At 35.0% G+C, this 12,908-nt stretch overlaps 1 protein-coding gene across 1 annotated transcript; it reads right to left on the reverse strand.

The window, feature by feature from the left end:
- Positions 1 to 1,721: 1,721 nt before the first annotated feature.
- Positions 1,722 to 6,315, reverse strand: LOC113704504 (protein CNGC15b-like). Its single transcript, XM_072061928.1, has 8 exons — positions 6,200 to 6,315; positions 5,913 to 5,980; positions 5,262 to 5,802; positions 4,877 to 5,089; positions 4,473 to 4,765; positions 4,236 to 4,347; positions 3,740 to 3,976; positions 1,722 to 2,548 (listed from the first exon to the last, which is right to left on the reverse strand). The coding sequence occupies exons 2-8, from the start codon at positions 5,939 to 5,941 to the stop codon at positions 1,823 to 1,825; spliced, it is 2,151 nt and encodes a 716-aa protein (XP_071918029.1). The 5' UTR covers positions 5,942 to 5,980; positions 6,200 to 6,315; the 3' UTR covers positions 1,722 to 1,822.
- Between the last annotated feature and the right edge of the window lie 6,593 nt (positions 6,316 to 12,908).

Raw genomic sequence — 12,908 nt, forward strand, 5'->3', positions numbered from 1 at the left:
GAAGTAATCCCCCAGATTGGATAAGTAAATTATTATATTTTCTAGATTTTTTAATGAATGGAAGTAATATTATTCTTTCTCTTAAAGCACATCTTCTAGCTCGTATACGGAGAGCTCTAAGAAACTCTCCCTAACTATTGGATCAAAGCCCAACATTTCTGTAAGTGATTACTATACTATAGTAGAATAAGTACTTCATATTTGTAAATGAGTCATTAACTGCCCAAGTTCATTGTTTTGCGTGGAGCTATAGGAATGTTAACTTGTTTCTCATGCCATTGATGAATGATAAATTTTAGTTCCTTTGGTTAAAAAACATCACCCTGTGACGGAGGGGATTTGGCATTGGCATTGACATTTACCAATCTAAGAACATAAAGTCGATGTTTTTACTTGATACTCAAGTGTATCATGGTTCTTTTTTGTTTTTCCCCTATCATTGTTTTTATGGTCTTCTCATATTATTACATCAAGAGATTTCTTTGTCAACTTTGTTTTAGTCTACTTGATTTTTCTTTTAGGGTAGGTATTGTATCTTGTTTCAGACTTGTAATGAAGAGATACGAGTATCCACTTTTGTATGTGAAAGGTGAATGGCATGAGAAAATGATGCAGAAAAAGAAGGATCCAAGAGACGATGGAAAATGATTCAAATTATCTTAAGTAATTTTTAAACTTGATTTTACATTGAATATTCACTTAAAAATTCAAAAGAATGATCAACAATATTGTTGTTATTGCCACTATATGGATTGTGGATTAGGGAGAGTGAGGAATAGAGGTGTCAATGGGTTAGGTTTCGGACCGGAATTAAAAATTTCAAATCCGATACCCGACGGGTCTTGAGCTTAGAGTTTCGGAACCGAGTCTGACGGGTCCCGGTCAGATCTGAATCTACTCGGAGAAAAGGTCTGAATTTAAACATTTCAAAATTAAATCCAAAACCAATCACAAATCTAATCTCCAAACTTAAACAAATCAAATTACAAAACTAAATCACAATAATTTGCAATAGTTAATCCAAAACTAACCCCAAATCAATTTACAAAGTCATTACTAAATTGTTAATTTGATAAAAAAGTGTATTTAAAAATATTTATATTTTATAATTATTAATATATTATTCGGGTACGGATCAGATGCGGGTCGGAATCCTACATTCTATATCCGACTCGTTTTTTGTTAGAGTAAACGGTTATGGTTTGGACCCGGATATCAAAATTATTTTTCAATCCAAACTTTAAAAAAATTATCGGATCCGAGCCAGGTGTGAATCCAAACCCAACTCATTGACACCCCAAGTGAGGAAGGAGGCGCGATGGAGGAATTTTGACTGCACAAGACGGGGACGGGAGAGGGCTTCCTTGTTTCAAAGCCGGTTCCCTTGCCATCCCTCTTACTAAAGAGGATCACTTGAGTTTGTAGCTTTTGTCTTTCTCATTTCCATTGTACGAAGGATTCTTAGCACTTTACCCCTCTCCCTCGCCCTCCTCTCCTGCAAATATTTCATGCTAATGCTATTACCTATTTCTCTCTTAACTTTATTTTTTTAGTTACTTTACTTCCAACATTAACTGTCAACTATAAAATAATTTGTTAATTCAAATGAAAAAAGCATGTTTAACTCTTAAAATTATTATCACTTTATCCGAGTAACAAATAATGAATTTATCAGTTTATCCTTGTTGTTAATTTTTTGGCATTCCCCACTGTTAAATGAATTATCCGAAAACACATAGCTTAAAAGACATATGTACCAAATATGTACATATATACAATATTATTTCCTGTTCCAAATTAAAATGCGTCATTGTTTTCTTTTTCATCGATCTTCCACAGAAAAATCAGGTTCCACAGGCTTCTGTAATGTGCTAACAAAGTTCAATTCAGTACCATTTCTCCTGCTTCCATTTCTTCTTGGTGCTAACGTTGTTGCATACCTGACAAACCTCGAAGCCCTCGGAGGATACGAACGGCACCTCTGAGCATTAGAAGTTTCCAGGGGAGAAAGTGTGTCATCACCATCACCATTCTCGTGATCATCAAGCTTTTCCCTAGCCTTAAGTACAGCAGCTTCTTTTCGCCTTTTATATCGAAACCAAGCTGCCTGAATAAAGCAAGCAGCCCAAGTCCTCCACTGGTGGGAATGGAACCTGAAAGTATGCCTGAGTTGCTTACTATGAAGTTTACGAAACTGGGATGCTACAAACTTCACATCTTCAGATACAAGTGCAAATGCTTCAACTTCTGTGATGGCTGTCACAGTTCGCGTGGACGATGGGAGAATGATACTGGGACGCGGATCTAGAGCCCAAGTGAGGAGCTCTTCACCGCAGAAATCGCTGGGTGTCAGGCGGCAGGAGTTGAAGAATCCAGTGCGGCCTCCACCTGTGGTGTAGGAATCTAAGTGGCCTCTGATGATGAAAAGCATTTCGTTTACAGGGTCACCCTCGCGTACTAGGCATGTTCCAGGAGTGCATAGAACTGGTTTTAGCCTTTCGCAGATTGCATCTAGAGTGCATTCATCCATTTGATCAAAGATTGGGACCTGTTTCAGGGTAATAGCCCGCAGAGCTTGAATGTTGATTGTAGAAATTAAGAAAGAATGATGTTCAAGAAAAGAGAATTATCCACCTTATCTTGTCAGGACTTGCACCAATCGAGAATTGCATTATTCTAAGATGCAGAATTACATTTACTGCACTTTTTAGGCACATCACACGGAATTTTTTTCTTTTTTAAGCAAGGAAGTAGTGGGACTTAAGAAGGGGAAAAATGACGAGGGGATTTGAATCTTAGACTTCTAAGTTCTGGTACCTCAATTTTAGCCACAAAACCATGACTTTCTCGACAAAATGTTTTGTTGACTAGTCGTTAAACATAAGATTAGTGACATATTTTACGGATTTTTGTACAAAAAGAGATTCATATAAGATGCGTATGGCTAGAAGAAAACAATTTCATTTGAGTATCTTCAGTAAGTTTGACTTCAGTTTTCAAACATTGAATGATCAATTGCAACTTAAACTTCATTCTAAATCACAGATATAGGTTCGAGGTTCCAATATTTGGCAGAATCTGTATCAAGGTGTTGCAATTAAAGATTGAGACGATTTCTTTTTTTTTTTTTTCTTTTTTTACTGGATTTTTTTAAGCCTGTGCCCCCAATGCACATACTCATATTTGTGTCCAATTGAAAAAACTAACAGTTGGATTTTCCAATTTAATACCTCTTTTAAGAAAAACTATAAACTTTGGTTCCGTGCAGGAAAAATTAATTTTTTTAAAACAAAAGATCAAATATTTGTGTGAGGAGTGCCAGTTAAGCGGGGATGGTAGTTTTTTGAAATAGTCAAAGAGCGAAATTAAATTTTTTTTAAAAAAAATGTGTATCTACGCTTGAAAGAGTTAAGGAGTTGAAGTATCTACATTTGAAAGAGTAAAAGAGTAGTAGAGATTAAATTATGGATAATTTTTTTTATATACTGTCATTGTATACTAACCTATTTAGATCATGTCATATGATATGAATTCAAATTTAAAATTCAAATTATATGCATGTGATATACATCCATAACTGTCAATGTAAAAAAATTACTATACTGTCAATGTATAAAAAGTTAATCCTTAAATTATAGTAAAAGAGTGTAATTTAACTAGCGGACATACAAAAGTTCTTAATAAATATCAAAGCTGTATCTCGAAAAATGGAATGAGGAGAAAGGGAACACAAACTCACCCGGCGAACAAGATCAAGACATAAATGGCGTTTAATGTCTCGTCTAAGATCCAAAGGGAGGCCTCTGAGGATAGCTTCTTCTTTGACTCCCCTAGTTGTAACCCAATTGTACAAATCATACTTGCGGACTTTCTCCTTCAATTCATGGGGTAACTGTCGATGGTGCATCCATTGTTCTGTATCTGTCCTCCTAACCCTCCACTCTTCTAGCCGTAGGGTATGCGATTGCAGATATGTCTATAGTTTGATCAGAAAAATAAGACAATATTAGGATCTTCCAAAGCTTATTGAAACATGACACTTCGAAAAGGATCAATACTCGAGGTCTGCGACAATATTCAATAAGGGACTTTTTGTTATGGACCATGGTCTACATGAACTATCTAGCACGAATTATTGTCCATACAAGTGAGGTACACTTGAAACTTTTTGGTTGAGATGTAGTCTGTATAAACTAGTTTGCGTTAGCTACAACATGCACGTGACGTAAACTTACTTGCATATTTCCTATTAGCAAAGCAAAAAGCACCAATCCTACTATAGCAATGACAATTGCAAAATCAATTTCTCCAAGATATGTACTTGTAAAGAGATTCTGGCCAACGGAGCTGCAGAAAAGAAAGCATAAGGGAGGGAAGAAAACATTAGCCATGAAAAAAAAATCGAAGCAGATACTATTAATGAGGAAGAAAAGGTTGAAATGGAGTAGATTTTCTTTTCAGATGCTAGTTACCTCAGGCCCCTTAAACCCCACCAGAGACAGTAGGAGAACTTGTTCAGAAACTCGGATGATGCAACTTTTAAGGTCAATGCATCAGCATAAATCCCAAACTGGAAAAAGTCTCCATCAGGAGAACATAGTTGAGAGATATTGCTGGATTTGAACCAATCCATCCTGTCTGAATCATACATTCTATGACAGTCGAAGAAACGGTACTCGCATTGTGGTTGTTGAAGATCACAGACTTTTTTCCAGCACTGCTCTTGTCGGTCAACCGCTAAAAGATACCAGCAGGAACCAAGAACCTTTACCCCAAAAAAAGAAAATCATCTTTATTTTGACAATCAATTAGTAAAACACTAGTTCTTGACTTTACGAATTGGAAAATTCTGCTGACAATAAAAGTATATACTCACGTGACTTGCCAGCATATAGAGCAGGAGATTATAGGCTGCACCAGCCCATGCAGCGCCAACTACAACTCCAGCAGTCTTAATTATTTGAGATGAGAGCGGAAATATTAAAAACAACCTCAGTAGGAACTGCATAACGATAGTTGACCGTAGCAAATTTTTAGTACTCATCTTGTTTGAACCCCTAAGACCTGGGATCAATGCCCAAATCAAGACCTGGAAAATCAAATTTGATCAAAACATTGCCTTCAGATTCTCTAAAGGTTAAATTTTATATGGCCATACTTAAAAGTTTGTTAATGTGTAATATTGACCATGACACATGGAATGAGACAATTAGAGAATTACAGAACTTTATTTACAGCTAGCAAAGTGCAAATACGTATACCTGTGGAAGGGGCAGGGCAGCCAATAAGTCAGGCCAGAATTCTTTGCGCAGATACCTTGATGCAACCTTTGATGAATCAATAACTAGCTCTCCTCTCCCGAATACTCGAGAAGATGGCGCAACATAAGCTGTTCTAAATCGAACGAGTATCTGAACAACGTAGAATACATCCACAGCAGATCTGATGACTGTAAGAACTATCTCAAATGAACGACTTGAAACCATGCACATCTCCTCCTTAACAATTGGCATATAGAAAAACAGCGGGTCAATGAAAAGGGAAATAAGACTTGCAATCAAGAATATTTTGTTCCACAGGGTTACGAATGATCCTCGAGGATCTAATATCTTCCTCTGCACTGCCTCATAGTCCTCAGAGAATACTCTTAAGAGCTTTTTCTTCTGAAGTGGCTTCCTAGCTGTTGCTCTTGTCGCAAACTTTTGAATACATGGCATCTTTGTTTCTGTTTCAAAGGTAAATTTTACAGTATTGCAAGTCTTAGGTGGTGCAAGCTCTACAGTTTCAAGATCATCCTGAAATCTGAAAAATTTAGAATTCAAACTGAATTAGGCAGTGAAAGTTTCAATTTTGATCAGAACAGAATAGACATTACTGATACTTTCATATATTAATATATGGTCCAAGCGTACCTTACAGATTTTTCTCCAGCATAGCCCATTGTTCTCAAAGAGATGCTCTGATTACAAGGTAGATCACTCTGTTCTCAAGAATAACATGCCGACAACAGAAGTCAAGACTTTGGATAGTGGTATATGAAATTTAATCATTATTCTGATAGAACTTCAGAGCAAAACATTTCTTTAAAACATGCAACACAAGCAAAATTTCAGCAAACAGAAAACAGAAAAAATGAAAAATTATTGTAGGCATGCACAGGATTAATTGTTATGATAAAGTTGGGGAAATGAGAACTCACACTTTATTGCAGATGTAAACCAATGTTGATCAAACCCTTAATATCTGCTCCATATCATGAAGTTGGAGAATCCCAGATTAGGTAGCTAATATTTTCTTCTAATCTTCTCACTTTATGGGGTCTTTTCCATACGTATATATGCAAGTAATATGATATTTGGGCATAAATTTGTCATTAGAGAACAAAACCCTGAATCTTACTTGCTGATAAAATACACGTCTTCTAAGCTTTCTCATCTTGATCTCTATCATGGTATCTGAAGACTGAAATGTTCCCATCCTCTGGGAATCTTCGAAAAATGATTAACGTTTTAGCTTAATTAAACGTAAAACCATGTAAAGGAATAAAGACAAGAAGATTTGGAATGTTCTGAATCATTGGTACAAGTACTTGCTTCCTATGTGCCATCAACTGATTTTTCTAGTCCAAATTGACTTGTTTTTTTTGTCAAATTGTCCCAAATTTTCAAAATCAGCATTTAAAAAAACACTTGCCAATGTTCAAAATTGCACAAACTTACAGTGCTGGGGCTTGTGTATTATGCTTCCAGAATTTGATTATATGATCAGAAAAAGTCAACTGCTAAAGTATTTTGGTTATATATACTTCTTGACGGATGTTAAGTTTCCTCCAACCTTACTATTACTCTAAGTTGTATCTCTTTCTATAGGAAAATGTTGCTTGTAGTTTTTTCCACTTCGTGGATTGGAAAGACGTGCAAGACACAGAATTGAATTTCAGTGGAAGGTAATAACAAAATAGGAGCAATTCCCTTTGAGATTGACGTTTTGGCAATTTTTATATGTTTGACTAATATCAGTCCTTGTGCACGACCTCTAATTGAACGGTATGCTGTAACAATTAAAAGATTTGGAGCAGATGCCTTCATACTTTGTCACAATTGTACGTGGCTGTTGTACCTTTTTTTTTTTCCAAATTTGCGTATTTATATGGTATTAGACTCGGATGTAAATCTGGCATATATCGCCAAGTTCTTATATGTAACAAAATTATATTAGCATACACCAAGTTACGTAATAAATATTACACAATTACATCCAAATTCTACATCCAAACTACATGCCTCGTGTTCAAACTTTAATGCGTCCCATTTTAGGTCTTTTATTTTCTTTCTATAAATTTAAAACCTTTTTCAAACTACTTTATTTTATTATTTAAAAGCAGGGTGCGACACAACCCAACAACATAACTGGTGGATTTTATTATAAAAGAATATGTTAGTTGGATAGTTTGATTTATTACTGAGATACAGCTTTCTTATTATATAACTTTATTTGTTGTTTTGTTGAAAAAAATGGTGATTAAAAGAGAACTTGTTGATATAGAAGTTTGATTAAAGATTTTTTATCTTGAATTGCAATTAGACATCAGGATTAGATAATCAAATGTTAGGGGAAAAAATATGTAATCTACTGCACTATACTCATAAAAGAGAAATTTCGTATATGTATATGTCCAACCCCTAACCGAAAATCCTAGCTTCGTCGCTCCCTGTGCTCTCAACGCTCAATTTACCACCAATCTTGCCTTTGTATACACAAACCTGTAAACTTTTTAACAAATTAAAATTGGAATGCATGTTATATAAGAAAATATGTAGACTATGATGATTATACAAATAATAACAGCAAGGAGTATTGTTGATGACCATATAGTGATATTATTACCAAAAAAAAAAATTGTGCTTTTAATTAAATTCTAAGCATTAAGTGAACCAGATGAACAAAAAAAAAATTTCTTTAACAAGCAGTTCAACAAGCAGATGAACAAAAAAAAATTTCTTTTTTATTCTTTAATTTATTATGTAACTTGGATGACTTTAAAAGTTTAAAAATAGAAAAAGAAAATTCAGTATGAATCGGTTCAAAATTTTGGTTTTTTATCGATTTTGACCAGTGCGACTGGTTCTTGATTGATTTGACTCGTTCAATTGATTTTTTAGGTTTATGTCATGAACTAAAGATGTAATGATTTGAGGATTAGTTAATGGCAGTTATGGAACACTTAGTTACAAATTTGCCACTTGTAATAGTTGTATTAGTCCTTAGATACCATGTTAGTGAAGGAAAGGGTCAGGAAAGTTGTAACAGAATTCATTAATCTCTCTCTTTCTCCTAAATGGCAATAATAGCTCTCTCCCAATTCATCTTCAGAATCTTGTCTTCTTCACATTTCCTGTTCTTTTGCTCTCTCAATCCTTCTACTTTCCTCCATTTTCATTTCTTTACAATTTTAACATTAATTCAGGACATTTTGGTAATCAGGTCAAGCTAATTCTAGGATCTAGAAATTCTTGATAAAAACTCTACAATGGCAGATGGAACAAGGTTTAAATAGTTAGAGGAACAAATCAAGAAACGGGATAGAAAATTTCAAGAATCCTTGGAAAATCTATAGCAGTAATAGAGTCAATTTCAACTTCAAATGGAAGCTAAATTGCTGGAGCAAAACAAGAAGATGGATTCCAGACTGGAGTCAATGGTAGGGAAATTGGAAGAACTGGAATATAAATTTGATTCCAATATAGACTCTCTTATGACTGGTATGAAAACTCAACTAAAGATGTTGAATAAGAATGAGGCTCAAGAAGATTAGATGATAATAAACAAAGTGCCCTTGTTACTAACTCCCAACTTACATAACCAGATAACATGCAAGAAGGAGTTAGTGATAGGGGGAATTAATAAAGAGAAGTTTGGAAGAATCAATATTCCCTATCAACCCAGGGTTGAATTGAGGTATTTTTCTGGAAATAATCTAAAGGAATGGTTAAGAAAATGCAATAAATACTTCACAATTTATCAGATTCCTAAGTTGATGAGAAAAGATTCCATGAAAGCCTTCCTTGAAGGCAAGGTAGAAGTCTAGTTTCAAGGGTCTTCAAGATGAAAGGTTAGGTGGGCAAGATTTTTGTGACTTACTGATTAGAAGGTTTGGGGATAAGGGCCTTCATGATGAAGTGGATTAATTCAATGAATTACAACAACAGGGAATAGTAGAGGAGCTTAGGAGAGATTTGAAGAACTGAAAACATTAATGTTGAAAAGGGATCCAAGATTATCTAAACAATATTTCATCTCTAGTTTTGTAAGTGGTTTAATAAAGGAGATCAAGCCATGGTTAAAATGATAAAGAGACAAACCTTGAGGGAGACAATTGAAGTAGCTTGCCTGCAAGAGCAACTTCTAGAAGTAGGGCAGAAGAGACAAAAAATTCTAGTAAAGAACCATGAGGAATGGTAATTTGGTTTGGTCAGAAACGGCGTTGGTGGTATTAGATCCTCTAACCAATATAGGATTCCTACCATTCCTGACCCCAAGAAAAGCTGCCTACTATCCAAATGAAGTGTAGAAACTATCTGCTAAGAAAATACAGCATAGAAGGAATAATGGGTGCTTCAAATATAGAGAAAAGTATAGATTTGGTCATCAATACAAAATGAAGCATCTGAATTTCATAGTGGCAGATGAAGAAGAAGAGCTAGAATTTTTGGATGCCATTGGTGAGCAAGACGAGAAAACTGGAAATTCTAGAGAGGTAATTGATGTTTCATTGCATGCTTTATCAATTTCACTTAAGAGGAAACCAATTACCATTGAAGGCATGTTGAAAGAAACTAGGATACATATTTTGATTGACACTAGTAATACTAATAGCTATGTAAATTTCAAGCTGGTTCAAGCATTACAATTGGATTATATCTTCATTGATCCTTCTATTGTCACTGTGACTGATAGCAATAGTATCATTGGTAGTGCTATTTGTCCAAAGGTCAGATGGAATAGTCAAGAATATAGCTTCTATTATGACTTGAAAATAATGGATTTAGGGGGTTGAGATGTAATTTTGAGAGTTGATTGGATGTTCTTACATAGTCCCATTACTTTTGATTTCCATCACTTGAATATTCACATGTTGCAAGAAGGGGAGTTGATTACTTTGTATGATTGTACTGATGACTCTTTTGTAGGGTTGATAAAAAGGAAAGATCTAAGAGACTATATTAGATTCAGCCAGGGGTGTTGTGCTATTTTTTGAAGAAAAGGGAGAGAGTATAACTAATTAGGATATACCACCAGTGACTTAACAAGTATTAGATCAATACAACTCTATGTTTGATGAACCAAAAGGATTACCACCAAAAAGGACTATTGATCACTAGATAAACTTGAAACTTGGAGTAGAATCCTTTAAGTTGAAACCATATAGATATCCACATTCCCAGAAATTTGAGATAGTCTCAAGTTACCAAGATGCTACAAAACAAGATTATCAAACACAATAATAGCTCCTATGCATTTCCTGTTTTGCTAGTTAGGAAGAAGGATTATACTTGGAGATTCTATCTAGACTATAGATTTCTCGACAAATTGACAATCAAGGATATCTATTCTATACCTAACATTGATGAGTTGTTGAATGAATTGTATAGAGCAAAATGTCAGAGTAAACTGGGCCTTACTTCAGGGTATCATCATATTAGAGCTAAGCCATAAGATGTTCCCAAGACTGCTTTTCAAACACATAAGGGCAATTATGAGTTCCTTGTGATGCCTTTTGGACTCACAAATGCCCCAGCTACATTCCAGTCACTGATAAACCAAATATTCAAACCAATTCTAAGGAAGTTTGTGTTTTTTTTTTTATGATATGCTCATCCATAGCCCCATCTTGGAGCTTCATGTGCAAAATTTAAGCATGATTCTGAAAGATCTCCAAAAGAATCAGTTATATGTCATGAGGTCTAAGTGCTCATTGCCTAGAAAATAGTTGAATACTTGGGACATATTATTACAATAGAGGGGGTAAAGATGGATAACAAAAAGATTGAATGTATTTTGAGTTGGCTTATACGAATAAATGCAAAAGCTTTAAGAGGATTCTTAGGTCTCATAGGTTATTATAGAAGATTTATCAAAAACTATGGGTTCATTTGCAAGCCTCTTACTAAATTATTAAAGAAGGAAGGATTTCAGTGGACAAAGGAAGCTGAATCAACTTTACATAGCTCAAAAAAGTAATGACTTCAACTTCTATTTTAAGACTTCCAGATTTCTCTAAACCCTTTGTTATTTAGATAGATGCTAGTAGGGTCGGCCTAGGAGCAGTGCTTATGCAAGAAGGACAACCAATTGCCTTCTGAAGCAAAGCACTGAGTACAAGGAATCTAATGCTATCGATATATGAGAAGGAACTGATGGTTTTATTGTTGGCAGTGACTAAGTGGAAGCACTGCTTAGTAAGGTATCATTTTGTGATTAAAACCGATCATCAATCACTTAAATACCTTCTTGAGCAGAAGTTGAGCTCTATATTATAACACAAGTGTCTAACTAAATTGTTGGGGTTGGATTATGAAATCTAATTTAAGAAAGAGGTTGAAAATAAGGTAGCAGATGCATTGCCTAGAAGAGTGGTTGACCAGCAAGGAAATGAGGATCAGAATAAAAGACTCATGGTTATATCATCTGTTCAGCCAAATTGGATGAGAGAGATTATGGATAGCTATTTAGAGTATAAACGAGCTAAGGAATTGATATCTTAGTTGTGGTTGCTCTTACCACTCTGTCACATTATTCTTACAAAGATGGCATCCTCAAATTTCATGGCAAAATTTTTGTGGGCAACTCTGCTAATCAATTCAGTAGCTGCATGCCTCATTATTGGGAGGACAATATGGTCAGTCGGGGTGCTTAAAGAAAGTTAGATCCTTAATTTACTGGCTAGGATTAAAACAGGATGTGGTGGCTTTTGTTAGGCAATGTGATGTGTGCCAATGCAACAAAACTAAAAATTTTCCTTATCTAGGGTAGCTACAACCATTGCCTGCTCCTACATAGGCATGGTCATATATTGCCATGGATTTCATTAAGAAACTTCCCTTGTCTAGTGGATTTGACACTATTCTAATTGTCATTAATTGACTAACTAAATTTGGTCACTCTATTCCTCTAACACATTCTTTTTCTGCTAAACATATAGCACAAAAGTTCTTAGAGCAAGCCTACAAACTACATAGACTACTAGAATCCATAGTGATAGACAGGGATAAGATCTTTGCTAGGAGTGCACTCGAGTCGAGTCGAACTTGAATATTGGTATACTAAAACTCGAACTCAATGTTTTCTTGGAATACTCGAGCTCGAACAAGCATTCAAGATGAAGCTCGAGTTTGACTCAACAGAAAGGTGGCTAAGTTCAAGCTCAACTTGAAGTCCTGTCTGAGCCTAATGAGTTCAAGTACTTGATATCAAGCTTGAGCTTAGAAGCTCAAACTCAAGTTTTCTGGCTCCATAAATGACAACCTATTTAATTTTCTATAGCTTTCTATCTCCATTTCCAGAACACACTAACAATTAAAACCAATTTAGATGAAAGATAAAATAACTTTGAACTCCAAAAGATTATTAAGATCCAAATTTGACCATATTGCAGAATACTAACACTATAATGTTGAAAAAATGGACTCATAAGTTGGTTATCTCATAATAATGAAGAAACAGGAGGAGTTCACAATGAGTTTTGGCCTCTATAACCAATAACACCAGACAATCACAATCAAGTCAGATAAGTTATGTTGGTTCAATTAATATCATTATTTATTGAACCCAAGTGGTGTAAGTACCTAAATCTCAATGTTTGATCAAATTCCAGCTTTTGATCCACTCTTGGATAAGCTACAAGTTGA

Source organism: Coffea arabica, chromosome 8e, assembly GCF_036785885.1.
Source record: "Coffea arabica cultivar ET-39 chromosome 8e, Coffea Arabica ET-39 HiFi, whole genome shotgun sequence".
NCBI lineage: Eukaryota > Viridiplantae > Streptophyta > Magnoliopsida > Gentianales > Rubiaceae > Coffea > Coffea arabica.